This window comes from Salmo salar, chromosome ssa07 (genome assembly GCF_905237065.1).
Source record: "Salmo salar chromosome ssa07, Ssal_v3.1, whole genome shotgun sequence".
NCBI classification, from domain to species: Eukaryota; Metazoa; Chordata; class Actinopteri; order Salmoniformes; family Salmonidae; genus Salmo; species Salmo salar.
In genome coordinates this window covers 56,721,650-56,736,388 of record NC_059448.1, presented here as the reverse complement: position 1 = coordinate 56,736,388, position 14,739 = coordinate 56,721,650, and the positions used below count along the sequence as shown (strand labels likewise).

At 41.4% G+C, this 14,739-nt stretch overlaps 1 protein-coding gene across 1 annotated transcript in view; it reads left to right on the top strand.

The window, feature by feature from the left end:
- Window positions 1-9,307, top strand: part of neua (N-acylneuraminate cytidylyltransferase) — a 20,069-nt gene extending 10,762 nt beyond the window's left edge. Inside the window, 2 exon segments of the mRNA NM_001139924.1 lie at window positions 1-54; window positions 8,079-9,307. The exon segment at window positions 1-54 is cut by the window's left edge and continues 112 nt beyond it. Of these exon segments, the coding sequence (NP_001133396.1) occupies window positions 1-54; window positions 8,079-8,293 (269 nt within the window). The 3' untranslated portion in view covers window positions 8,294-9,307.
- Window positions 9,308-14,739: the final 5,432 nt, after the last annotated feature.

Sequence of the window (14,739 nt, the reverse complement as noted above, 5' to 3'; positions counted from 1 at the left end):
TCAAAGCCATGATGGACGACAAGGATCTGGACTGGAAGGAGGTCGCCTATATGGGTAAACTCACTGTTCTTTTCAATTAACAATATACAACTACTACTGCTACTACAAATAGTACTACTATTACTAATTCATTTTAGTTTTATAGTACAGTTTGTAATATAGTGGAATCTCAAGGTTCTTAACCTTCTATTTTGAGTAATACTTGTGCGTTCATGTCAATCAAAACGTATGAAGGTATTTATTTGGAGCCCTTCTGAGATGGAAATCAAATCAAATGTTATTTTGTCACATGCGCCAAATACAACAGGTGTAACCTTACAGGGAAATTATTACATACAAGCCCTTAACCAACTATGCAGTTATAATATAAGAAATTAAAGTAACAAATAATTAAAGAACAGCAGTAAAATAACAATAGCGAGGCTATATAGAGGGGTACCGGTACAGGGGCACCGGTTAGTCGAGGTAATTGAGGTAATATGTACATGTAGGTAGAGTTATTAAAGTGACTATGCATAGATAATATCAGAGTAGCAGCGGCGTAAAAGAGGGGGGGAGAGGGCAATGCACATAGTCTGGGTAGACATTTGATTAGATGTTCAGGAGTCTTATGGCTTGGGGGTAGAAGCTGTTTAGAAGCCTCTTGGACCTTAACTTGGCGCTCCGGTCCTGCTTGCCGTGCAGTAGCAGAGAGAACAGTCTATGACTAGGCTGGCTGGAGTCTTTGACAATATTTAGGGCCTTCCTCTGACACCACCTGGTATATTGGGGCGGCAGGTAGCCTAGTGGTTAGAGCGTTGGACTTGTAATCGAATCCCCGAGCTGACAAGGTAAAAATCTGTCGTTCTGCCCCTGAACAAGGCAGTTAACCCAATGTTCCTAGGCTGTCATTGAAAATAAGAATTTGTTCTTAACTGACTTGCCTAGTTAAATAAAGGTAAAATAAAATAAAAAATAGAGGTCCTGGATGGCAGGAAGCTTAGCCCCAGTGATGTACTGGGCCGTACGCACTACCCTCTGTAGTGCCTTGCGGTTGGAGGCGGTCAGTTGCCATACCAGGCAGTGATGCTCTTGATGGTGCAGCTGTAAAACCTTTTGAGGATCTGAGGACCCATGCCAAATCTTTTCAGTCTCCTGAGGGGGAATAGGTTTTGTTGTGCCCTCTTCACGACTGTCTTGGTGTGCTTGGACCATGTTAGTTTGTTGGTGATGTGAACGCCAAGGAACTTGAAGCTCTCAACCTGCTCCACTACAGCCCGTTGATGAGAATGGGGGCATGCTCGGTCCTCCTTTTGCTGTAGTCCACAATCATCTCCTTTGTTTTGATCACGTTGAGGGAGAGGTTGTTGTCCTGGCACCACACGGCCAGGTCCCTAAACTCCTCCCTATAGGCTGTCTCATCGTTGTCGGTGATCAGGCCTACCACTGTTGTGTCATCGGCAAACTTAATGATGGTGTTGGAGTCGTGCCTGGCCGTGCAGTCATAAGTAAATAGGGAGTACAGGAGGGGACTGGGCACTTACCCCTGAGGGGCCCCCGTGTTGAGGATCAGCGTGGCGGATGTGTTGCTACCTACTCTTACCACATGGGGGCAGCCCGTCAGGAAGTCCAGGATCCAGTTGCAGAGGGAGGTGTTTAGTCCCGGGGTCCTTAGCTTAGTGATAAGCTTTGAGGGTACTATGGTGTTGAACGCTGAGCTGTAGTCAATGAATAGCATTCTCACATAGGTGTTCCTTTTGCCCAGGTGGCAAAGGGCAGAGTGGAGTGCAATAGAGATTGCATCATGTGTGCATCTGTTGGGGTGGTATGCAAATTGGAGTGGGTCTAGGGTTTCTGGGATAATGGTGTTGATGTGAGCCATGACCAGCCTTTCAAAGCACTTCATGGCTACAGACGTGAGTGCTACGGGTCGGTAGTCATTTTGGCAGGTTACCTTAGTGTTCTTGGGCACAGGGACTATGGTGGTCTGCTAGAAATATGTTTGTATTACAGACTCAGACAGGGAGAGGTTGAAAATGTCAGGTATAATAGGCTAGATATCTCTCAGGAATGTGACCATAGCAGCGGTGTTTGATAACCACGTATCAATGAAACTATCAGACAGTAAATGTCAACAGTGAAGTTTGAACCAGAACCTGATTGTGATTGTCAAGGTGACCATACTATGCCTTGTTATGGAACAGTATCTCCTCATTCCCTGTTTCCCACCTCCTTATCTTTCTCCTCTCACCCCTCCATTTCTCTCCTCTCACCCCTCCATTTCTCTCCTCTCACCCCTCCATTTCTCTCCTCTCACCCCTCCATTTCTCTCCTCTCACCCCTCCATTTCTCTCCTCTCACTCCCACATTTCTCTCCTCTCACCCCTCCATTTCTCTCCTCTCACTCCCACATTTCTCTCCTCTCACCCCTCCATTTCTCTCCTCTCACCCCTCCATTTCTCTCCTCTCACCCCTCCATTTCTCTCCTCTCACTCCTACATTTCTCTCCTCTCACTCCTACATTTCTCTCCTCTCACCCCTCACCCCTCCATTTCTCTCCTCTCACCCCTCCATTTCTCTCCTCTCACTCCCACATTTCTCTCCTCTCACTCCTACATTTCTCTCCTCTCACCCCTCTCCTCTCACCCCTCCATTTCTCTCCTCTCACCCCTCCATTTCTCTCCTCTCACCCCTCCATTTCTCTCCTCTCACCCCTCCATTTCTCTCCTCTCACCCCTCCATTTCTCTCCTCTCACCCCTCCATTTCTCTCCTCTCACTCCCACATTTCTCTCCTCTCACCCCTCCATTTCTCTCCTCTCACTCCCACATTTCTCTCCTCTCACCCCTCCATTTCTCTCCTCTCACCCTTCCATTTCTCTCCTCTCACTCCCACATTTCTGTCCTCTCACCCCTCCATTTCTCTCCTCTCACTCCCACATTTCTCTCCTCTCACCCCTCTCCTCTCACCCCTCCATTTCTCTCCTCTCACCCCTCCATTTCTCTCCTCTCACTCCCACATTTCTCTCCTCTCACTCCCACATTTCTCTCCTCTCACCCCTCTCCTCTCACCCCTCCATTTCTCTCCTCTCACCCCTCCTTATCTCTCCTCTCACCCCTCCATTTCTCTCCTCTCACCCCTCCATTTCTCTCCTCTCACTCCCACATTTCTCTCCTCTCACTCCCACATTTCTCTCCTCTCACCCCTCTCCGCTCACCCCTCCATTTCTCTCCTCTCACCCCTCCATTTCTCTCCTCTCACTCCCACATTTCTCTCCTCTCACTCCCACATTTCTCTCCTCTCACCCCTCTCCTCTCACCCCTCCATTTCTCTCCTCTCACCCCTCCATTTCTCTCCTCTCACCCCTCCATTTCTCTCCTCTCACCCCTCCATTTCTCTCCTCTCACCCCTCCATTTCTCTCCTCTCACCCCTCCATTTCTCTCCTCTCACCCCTCCATTTCTCTCCTCTCACTCCCACATTTCTCTCCTCTCACCCCTCCATTTCTCTCCTCTCACTCCCACATTTCTCTCCTCTCACCCCTCCATTTCTCTCCTCTCACCCTTCCATTTCTCTCCTCTCACTCCCACATTTCTGTCCTCTCACCCCTCCATTTCTCTCCTCTCACTCCCACATTTCTCTCCTCTCACCCCTCTCCTCTCACCCCTCCATTTCTCTCCTCTCACCCCTCCATTTCTCTCCTCTCACTCCCACATTTCTCTCCTCTCACTCCCACATTTCTCTCCTCTCACCCCTCTCCTCTCACCCCTCCATTTCTCTCCTCTCACCCCTCCTTATCTCTCCTCTCACCCCTCCATTTCTCTCCTCTCACTCCCACATTTCTCTCCTCTCACCCCTCCATTTCTCTCCTCTCACCCTTCCATTTCTCTCCTCTCACTCCCACATTTCTCACTCCCACATTTCTCTCCTCTCACTCCCACATTTCTCTCCTCTCACCCCTCTCCTCTCACCCCTCCATTTCTCTCCTCTCACCCCTCCTTATCTCTCCTCTCACCCCTCCTTATCTCTCCTCTCACCCCTCCTTATCTCTCTTTTTTTATTTTTTATTAATTGGGTCACAAGGGCAATACAATCATAAAAATAACATTACACTTTTTCCCCTTTATTATTTACACACCATTCCACCCATTCGGTGTCGGTGTGATCGTTCCCTTTCTTTGGCAGTAGAGAGATTAGTATGCTCATGAAAAAAAACCTTGTCGATGGCCGAATGAATTTACTCCAATAATACCGGCCCTAAAATGCCCCAAAAATGTAGTAACAGCTCAGGTGGAATGCCCAGATCCACAGATTGCTTCTCCTCTGATACAGGCAAATCAAGATTATCTAAAAACTGCATTTGTCTGGTTCAAACTGGATAGAAGATGTATATAACTCCTGGTAAAAAGACTGAAATGTTGCATTAATTTCCTGTGGATCAGAAAGTAAGCCTTTAACTGGGGATTAAATAGATTCTATAGAAGTACAAGATTCACGTTGTTTCAATTTTAAGGCTAGAAGCCTGCTTGGTTTGCTCCCATTAAAATGATAGTTCTGCCTCACTCTATGCATGATGAACTCAGCTCTCCTCCTTAATAAATCATTCAGTTCCAGTTTAACCACCCTCAAATCCTTTCTGACATTATTTGAGTAATTCCTTTTCAGGTTTTGTTGAAGTGATTTAGATTTTTTTCTCCAATAACTTGATTCTGTGATTCCTAGCTTTATTGAGGTGAGATACAAAAGAAGATAAGTCTGTGATTAACCCTTTAGTAGCCATCCATGTAAACCTTGGGTCCTCTACAGAGTCCTTGTTTTTTGCTAAGAATGTAAATAGAAATTTAGCCATGAACAATTGGATGTGTAGAAGGGTCGTATCAAAACGCCAACGTTTTGTTTTATTTACCTTAAAGCTCACATCCACTTGGGTAACCAGGGGATTATGATCTGAAAGCGTCGCAGGCAATATTTGTATTGGAGTGACGTACATACTAAAAATGTGCGTGAGAATAGAAAACAATCAATTCAAGAGTATGATTTGTGATCTGCAGAAAAACAGGTATAATCTTTGATGCCCGGATTCTGAACTCACCACATAGAACTCACCAAATAGCTCCTCTATTAGTAAGGAGAGACAGGGAGAAACTGTCTGATTAAATAGAGTATCTATTAGTAAGGAGAGACAGGGAGAAACTGTCTGATTAAATAGAGTATCTATTAGTAAGGAGAGACAGGGAGAAACTGTCTGATTAAATAGAGTATCTATTAGTAAGGAGAGACAGGGAGAAACTGTCTGATTAAATAGAGTATCTATTAGTAAGGAGAGACGGGGAGAAACTGTCTGATTAAATAGAGTATCTATTAGTAAGGAGAGACAGGGGGAAACTGTCTGATTAAATAGAGTATCTATTAGTAAGGAGAGACAGGGAGAAACTGTCTGATTAAATAGAGTATCTATTAGTAAGGAGAGACAGGGAGAAACTGTCTGATTAAATAGAGTATCTATTAGTAAGGAGAGACGGGGAGAAACTGTCTGATTAAATAGAGTATCTATTAGTAAGGAGAGACAGGGAGAAACTGTCTGATTAAATAGAGTATCTATTAGTAAGGAGAGACAGGGAGAAACTGTCTGATTAAATAGCGTCTCTATTAGTAAGGAGAGACAGGGAGAAACTGTCTGATTAAATAGCGTCTCTATTAGTAAGGAGAGACAGGGAGAAACTGTCTGATTAAATAGAGTATCTATTAGTAAGGAGAGACAGGGAGAAACTGTCTGATTAAATAGAGTATCTATTAGTAAGGAGAGACAGGGAGAAACTGTCTGATTAAATAGAGTATCTATTAGTAAGGAGAGACAGGGAGAAACTGTCTGATTAAATAGAGTATCTATTAGTAAGGAGAGACAGGGAGAAACTGTCTGATTAAATAGAGTATCTATTAGTAAGGAGAGACAGGGGAGAAACTGTCTGATTAAATAGAGTATCTATTAGTAAGGAGAGACAGGGAGAAACTGTCTGATTAAATAGAGTATCTATTAGTAAGGAGAGACAGGGAGAAACTGTCTGATTAAATAGAGTATCTATTAGTAAGGAGAGACAGGGAGAAACTGTCTGATTAAATAGAGTATCTATTAGTAAGGAGAGACAGGGAGAAACTGTCTGATTAAATAGAGTATCTATTAGTAAGGAGAGACAGGGAGAAACTGTCTGATTAAATAGCTCATCTATTAGTAAGGAGAGACAGGGAGAAACTGTCTGATTAAATAGAGTATCTATTAGTAAGGAGAGACAGGGAGAAACTGTCTGATTAAATAGAGTATCTATTAGTAAGGAGAGACAGGGGGAAACTGTCTGATTAAATAGAGTATCTATTAGTAAGGAGAGACAGGGAGAAACTGTCTGATTAAATAGAGTATCTATTAGTAAGGAGAGACAGGGAGAAACTGTCTGATTAAATAGAGTATCTATTAGTAAGGAGAGACAGGGAGAAACTGTCTGATTAAATAGAGTATCTATTAGTAAGGAGAGACAGGGAGAAACTGTCTGATTAAATAGAGTATCTATTAGTAAGGAGAGACGGGGAGAAACTATTTTGTATATTTTATTCAGAGTCCAGTTTTGGTTAAGTGATCATTTGTAAAGTGGCTCTCTATTTCCCCTCTGCGTGTATACTAGACTACCACTGTAGAAAACTACTGACATTGTAGCCTTCCCTGTAGCTCAGTTGGTAGAGCATGGTGTTTGCAACGCCAGGGTTGTGGGTTCGATTCCCACGGGGGGCCAGCACAGAAAAAAAATGTATGAAATTGTATGAAATGTATGCATTCACTACTGTAAGTCGCTCTGGATAACAGTGTCTGCTAAATGACTAAAAAATGTAAAATGTAAATTGTTCGGAGTTAATTTGCATGCCACCGCCAGTTACTGAATATTTATGGGTAAGGTGAGAAAGTAGGTGCCAGCAGTCAAATCATGGAGAATTTGGGATTCAATTGAGTAACATTTCTCTGATTTCCCAAAGCCCAAAATGGGAAACTATTCATGAAATATATATTTATATTATTTCCTTAAATCATCCCGTATTTTTCCTTGATTTTTTTTCATGTTATGTTGATGCAACATACTAATCAAATCGAACTTTTTTTCACATGCACCGAATTCAAGTGTAGACCTTACCGTGAAATGCTTACTTACGAGCCCTTAACCAACAATGCAGTTCAAGGAGTTAAGAAAATATTTACCAAATAAACTAAAGTTAAAAATAATAAAAATTTACAAAATAAAATAACATTAATGAGGCTATATACAGGGGGTACAGGAGTCAATGTGCGGGGTACAGGTTAGTGGAGGTAATTTGTACATGTACATGTAGGTGGGGGTAAAGTGACTATGCATAGATAATAAACAGCGAGTTGCAGCAGTGTACAAAACAAATGGGGGGGTGTCAATGTAAATAATGTGGTAGCCATTTGATTAATTGTTGAGCAGTCTTATGGCTTGGGGGTAGAAGCTGTTAAGGAGCCTTTTGGTCCTAGATTTGGCGCTCCGGTACCGCTTGCCATGCGGTAGCAGAGAGAACACTCTATGACTTGGGTAACTGGTCATTGACAATTTTTTGGCCTTTCCTCTTTCCTTTAGTATATAGGTCCTGGATGGCAGGAAGCTTGGCCCCAGTGATGTACTGGGCCGTACGCACTACCCTCTGTAGCACTTTACGTTCAGATGCAGAGCAGTTCCCATACCAGGTGGTGATGCAACCGGTCACGATGCTCTCGATGGTGCAGCTGTAGAACGTTTTGAGGATCTGGGGACCCATGCCAAATCTTTTCATTCTGCTGAGGGGGAAAAGGTGTTGTCGTGCCCTCTTTACGACTGTCATGGTGTGTTTGGACCATGATAGTTTGTTGGTGATATGGACACCAAGGAACTTGAAACTCTCGACCCGCTCCACTACAGCCCCGTCAATGTTAATGGTGGCCTGTTCGGCCCGCCTTTTCCTGTAGTCCACGATCAGCTCATTCTTAGAATACTTCCATAACCACCTTCTAAATTAAAACTAATCTCACACCTCCATTTCATCCCTCCATCTCTCCCTCCTACAGGTAATGATGCTCCAGATGTTGACTGTCTGAACCTGGCTGGGCTGAGTGCAGTACCCCGGGACGCCCCAGTGGTGGCGATCAACGCTGCTAAATACTCCTGCCACAGTGCTGCAGGCCTGGGGGCTGTGAGGGAGTTTTCTGAACACATCCTGCTGCTCAAGAAGAAGGCCAAGTCTCAGATGGAACAGGACCGCATCCACAGAAATACATTCTAAATGCTAGAATGTTCTAAAGTCACAGAGATCCATTCTAAACTCTAGAATGTGTTCTAAAGTCACAGAGATCCATTCTAAACTCTAGAATGTGTTCTAAAGTCACAGAAATACATTCTAAACTCTAGAGTAGGGATGGGCATTGGAAATAATATCATGACATTTTTTCGGATATCCGGATAGTTTTAAACGTGGACATTTGTTTGCTGCGCAGCCTGCATGACTCGGGAGATACTGTGGGGACAAGGACCAGGGGTGTGTGACAAAGGAGGGAGAGAAAAAGTAGCCACTGACTCGCGCTAGTTAGACACCTGTAAATGCTATAGGTTATCTATCATCCAATATGGCAGTGCATGTCTTTACTGCATCAAATCAATGCCAAGATGCTAGCTAAGTCCTCATTTAGTTTACTTAATTCTGTCATTTTAATTAAACTTTTAATTCATTGATTAGAGATCTCCCACTTCACGCTGCTACACAAGAAGCCTCTGACTGTAGTGTCAACAACAGCAAGCTCAGTGAAACCTGTGTAGGCTAATGCCGTATGTCATTTTTTTAAACTATATTCACATTTGTGACGTTGTTTTATTAAATTAAGAATTCCAAATATCATGAGTGTAGAAATGTCCCATAGATCATTTTATTCAATTAAGATGAAGCCTTGTCATTGTTAAAATAGGCCTGTGATTTATTTGTATTAAGTGTTCGAATAACTGCCCATTGCTAGTTTTTTCAGGTTGTCAGATCAAGGTAGTTTGGGTTTTATCGCTACAGGTTGTGTTGACAAAAATCTATGTCTTTACTTTAAATGAAGTAGAATACAGGAGGCCTTTAATTTACTTGAGATTGATTGTTTTTCTCTCCACTTTTTAATGTTCTGTTTTAATTTGGGGGGGGAAAGTATTAGTACATTGACTTGGAGTTGCACTGAGATTCTTGTTGGTTTGGGTGTTTACTTTTGTATTATGCCTGCAATTTGTTTGTAAAATTATATATGATCATAAACGTAAGAAACACTTTCTTATTCCCCTGCTTTAATCTGAACTATTCTAGAAATGACTTTAGCCTTACACCTTCAAGATTGTGGTATGGAGTTATAGCTGATGGGGGGGGTTCACATACATCTTGCCACCAGATGGCAGTCTAGCGCCTCATCAAACCTCAGTTGGAGGAAAGAACGAGATGACAACATTAACCTCGTACAACCATCAAGAAGTCTCACATGCATTCCTGTTCAGGCGTTCACTCAGTTGTAGCAAGCAACCAAATACTGGTAAAACAACACACGTGATCATACAGTATAAGATATCTTCATTTATAGCATTGTGTGGCGATTTCCATCTATCCATGTTGCAGAGATCAGGACAGCCAGCAAACGTGTGGCGAGCTGGCATTTGTCCCAGAACTATTGATTTGGTTACATACGTTAGTGAGAAAAGTGACAAGGCTACTCAGTGCTTGGAGAGGAAACATCCAAGTGGATGAGAGGGCATATGAAACATGGCTTCAGTTCATCAGAAGAGTTGACACTGGTGGTGGAGTGGTCATCCCCTCTTAATCAGGGAACAGGAGGGGACTTGGCTGTAAATACAAATAGCAGATACATTCCATTACAGCAGCTCCATCATAGGTGTGGGAAACAAGTTTCACCATGAAGTTAAACTTAAACATCTCAGAATTCACAACGTGAAACACGGGCTGCGCGTCTCGCCCACATGACTCATCAAAGTAGGCCAAGAAACATTCCTGAATAAAGTCCTGATCATCGACATACCTGACGATAACTAACAACTGCGAGTGACAGTTTGAGGTTTCATCCATTTGCCATGCAAAACAATGTGGAGTATTAACCTATTTTAATGGATGATGCGATGGAAACGTATCAAATTATTCTGAATTGATGTTGACATCCCAGAGGAGACAGTAGAAACGTCCATATGGCTCAGCAAGTAAAGCATCGTACAGTGCCATTACCTCTGCTAGCTCAATGAAGCTCACTGGATGTATAAATATGAAGCTTGGCGTTTAAACTCACTACCAAATATGGTAGTGAGAGGAAGCCCACTGGTGGGCAGTGGGAGAGGTGGATTTTGGCCTAAATTCGGAAAAATGTCTCATCGATTAAACATTTTCTCAATACAGTTTTATGTTCCCAAAACTAGAATCTGTTACGAACAGAGTGGACTAAGTTTTGTAGACTTTAGCCTTTGACAAAGTTTTTTTTAAATCACGTTGTTTAGAAGAAGTGCAAAGTCGAATTGAGTTATTGCACACGCGCATTTCACAGAGTAGGCGGTCCCCTAACGGAAATATGCAGATGTCGCTAGAACGGGCCAATAGGATCTCGCTAGCTCGTGCTTGGCTCTGCCCACCTCCTTGCCTGTTCTGCCCACTATGACTAATCTGTTCCCATTGGAAACGACAGGCTGTGGTCTATTTTAGTTTAGTTATAAACAATATTTTCTGGTACTGTAGGTAGCTAGCTACTTGCTACTAAAGTTAACAGGGCAAATTTCAATAAATGGCACTAACTCAATGGAAAAATAATTGTATAAAACCAAGTAACAATATATAATCTACCTCTGTGTCCTGTAGTTTGAAAAAACACATTTGAATTGAATAATATGCGCTATCACTATTCACAATCTATCCAACAATGTCACCAACACACCAAGCTTCTCAGTGAAACATGCATAGTAGTAGGTTCATTCTCTAATCTTTTGATTGGATGGACAACAGGTCAGCTCATACTGCAAAAGCTTTGATTGGTTGGAGGACATCCTCTGGAAGTTGTCATAATTACCATGTAGATCTATGGAAGGGGTGAGGAGCACGAGCCTACTAGATTTTGTATTGAAGTCAATGTAGCCAGAGGAGGACGCAAAATAACTGTCTCCTGGCTACACCGTGGTGCTATCCTAGTGGGTTCTGTACTAATGTAGTCTAATCTACTAATGTAGACCTTCATTGCAAAACAGTGCATTTTTATCAGGTATTGGGTGACATTTGAATACATTTAAGTACAGTTTTATCTAAAAATGCTAAAAAAAATTGTTTGATTTGTATTATTTATCTGAAATTCACTGAGTAGCATGGTCCTCCCCTTCCTCATCTGAAAATCATCCACTTCTTATGAAGGGGAATATCAACTCGGAGTTTTTAGTTGTGATGGTTGTTTAGCAACAAAACCGATGTGTGTGCAATTATGGGGCAAAACAGACAGGCAAATTTAGATTGTTGACAACATGTAAACTATATTTAGTCTTGAATATTTATTGAAAACATAAATACATTTGCAAAACGAGGACTTGTCTCTCAAATACATTATTACAGTTGTTGGTTGGTTAGCTAGCTAGCGAATTTGAGCCATATTAGCATAATTTTATTTTGTTTTAAAAAAAATGTATTATTGCATTTCCTTTAAAAACAGCTCATATATATTTTTGTACATCATGTTATACACATAAGAACGGCATAAAACACAGCATTTGAATATTACATTTAAATTAGTTAAAAAGTACAGTTAAAAACAATAGAAACAACCATGAATAAAAGTACTTTTTTTGTAAAACATCCAATCTGTAAAAGCCATTTAAAATGTGTACAAATGATTTAAAAGTAAAACATTTTGATGAGATTAAAACATGTTTAAAAAGTCACTTTGTTAAAAAGCTGTCTTCTTTGTACAGGAACGGGTTGAGTCCTTATCAAACTCGCCTCCTCCTGCTCTTCCGAATCAATAACCATCCTGTCCTTTGGGGCCCAGAGGAGATCCCTCCCCTAGGGACGTCGCCCTAGGCGTCACAGCGCTGTCAGGCCGTAGGGGCTAATTAGACCACAAATAGAACAATGAGCCAGATATTTCACCGGATGTATACACATTTGATCCCAATATAGTTTTCTGTTCCCAAAACGAATATATGTTATGAACAGAGTGGACTAAGTTTTGTAGATTTTACCCTTTGCCAAAGTTTTACAACATTGAGTTGTTTATAAGGAGTGCATGGGCGAATTGAGTTATTGCACACCTCACAGAGTAGGCGTTCTCTAAAGGAAAAATCCAAATGTATGCTAGAATGCGCCAATAGGCTCTCGCTAGCTCATGCTTCACTCAGCCGCCCACCTTACCTGTTTTGCCCACTATGACTCATGTGTTTCCATTATGAAAGGACAGGCTGTGGTCTATCTTGGGTTAGTTATACAAATCTTTGATAAGACCCTCCGATAACCACTTCCACCGATCCAGCAATGCTGCCAGCTTCAAAGCGAAGTGGAATCCAATGTGTTATTTTTTTTAGTGTGCACAATTTCACACAAAAGAATGGAGAGGCGTGCCTAATATTGTCAGCTCAGGGATTCAATCTAGCAACCTTTCGGTTACTGGCCCAACTCTCTAACCACTAGGTTACCTGCCGACCCCAATGTGGGGCTCTATAAACCCATCCATTTTGGGACACACTCCTTACTTGAATTAGTCAATTCATGTTCCAATTTGAAATAATAAAACGAGCATGAAATTCTAATTAACAAATTCCCCCTGTCGTTTTATAAGATATAATCCTAAATAACCTCCCTTTTAATTTGGGAGGTATTTCATATTTTACATGTGTCAAGTCTCGAAATCCGACAAACAAATCCACGTGGCATTTTATTAGAGGTACAAATCTGTTGTTCTGCCCCTGAACAAGGCAGTTAACCCACAGTTCCTAGACCGTCATTGAAAATAAGAATTTGTTCTTAACTGACTTGCCTAGTTAAACAAAATTCATACACCCATAAAACCTAGCGGTCAAACAGAGACATTTTTCTCATAGAGAATATTTGAAACACTTAAAATAAGGGCTGTGTTTCGTGTAGGCTTACCCTGGCGTGAAGTTTTGATAACCATGCAAATCTCTCTCGGTCAAGGTGACTTTTATCAATATATTTGTCTCTTTTTACTCTCAGATTCAAAAACGCTAATTAGCATCAAAGACTACAAATCCCTGCAGGTCGTCTCTAGCTGACACCTTTGCTAACATATAGTGTGTCAATTTAAAACTTGCACGAGACAGTTCACAGCAGGACCATCACCAGAGTTTCATAAAATTCGGGGTTGAGGGGTTTGTGTGTCCGAGAAAAAACTAGCCTTTTCTAAAAATCCTTTCCTGCAATTCTACATGACTGGAGACATTACAATAATATTTCTTTATACCACACAAATGATCGAAATGACAAACTACTCTGACATTTACAGACCGAGATCAACAAAACGAACGACCCATGTCTTAAATGCAACCAATAGCATAGGCCAATGAAAAGAGTAGATAGACAGATTTTACACCTACAATATGAGTAGAAAATTATTGTCTACCAACTTTCCAGTGGCACTCACCTATTCAAACAGATTTTTCCCGCAATTGTATTTTGAAATATAGTGAAATACCTTCTAGCTGCTGCATGCTGTTCATTGACAGCCACAACTCAACAATCAGCTGTTTTATATTTGCTGTGCGAGATGCCCAATTGCAGGATTCCTGACTGTAGACTCGGCCTATGCGCTCATAATGTGACAAACAAAACACAATCTAAAGCAATAAAGCAATAAAGCTTTTGATCCTCTGTGGCTAAATTATGCTGGTGTATTATTTGCAATGATTTCATTTATTTATAGAGGAGTAATTGTTTAATATGGCAAATTTATTTCAATTTATCTGCAGCACTTCCAGCATCTCGTCCTGCAGCGATATGTTTTCTTCCAGGGCCAAATAAATTAAATACTTATTATTATTCATTCAACCGATTGTGGTCAGTAAACCCATATGAGTTTATTGTGTAGTTAGACCTACTGTTAAAATAATATTTAAAATAATAATCTATCAACAAGTAGCATACAATTACGAGAATAAATTCAGTAAATCAATGAAGCCAATAGTGGTTTCAGCTATATTGTTATTGAAACGATGTATGCCGTATGAACTTTTAAAACAATAAAAACATATGTCAAATGACTTGAATAGCCTATGGTAAAAGTGTACAAATGTGTATTCGCATCAGTAGCCTAAGTGACTGAAATGCATCAGAAAAGTATTGGAAAGTTCAGGAAAACGTCAGGGAAGCTTATCAGGTAGGCTGTAGGCCTAATGTGTGTGTAGAGAAGATCTGCATTGCTTTAAATTGCGAGACTAATGATCATGAGCACTCACATCAACTTAGCTAACATTTCCAAGCCTAATTATAACCACATATCCAAACGGAGATTCGGTGAAATCTGACATTGATTGATTTATCAAGATGAGTTCCCATGCTTGTCTCAAAGCAGCGAAATGACTGACCCAATCAAAACGGTGCTGGAATTATCAGCTGACCACAGGCTTGACATGTATTATAACCAGTGGTGTAGTGGTATTCTGTTAGGAGCCCTATTAAGCCATCCTTTCTGAATGAATGTTTGTACCACATGAAGCCTA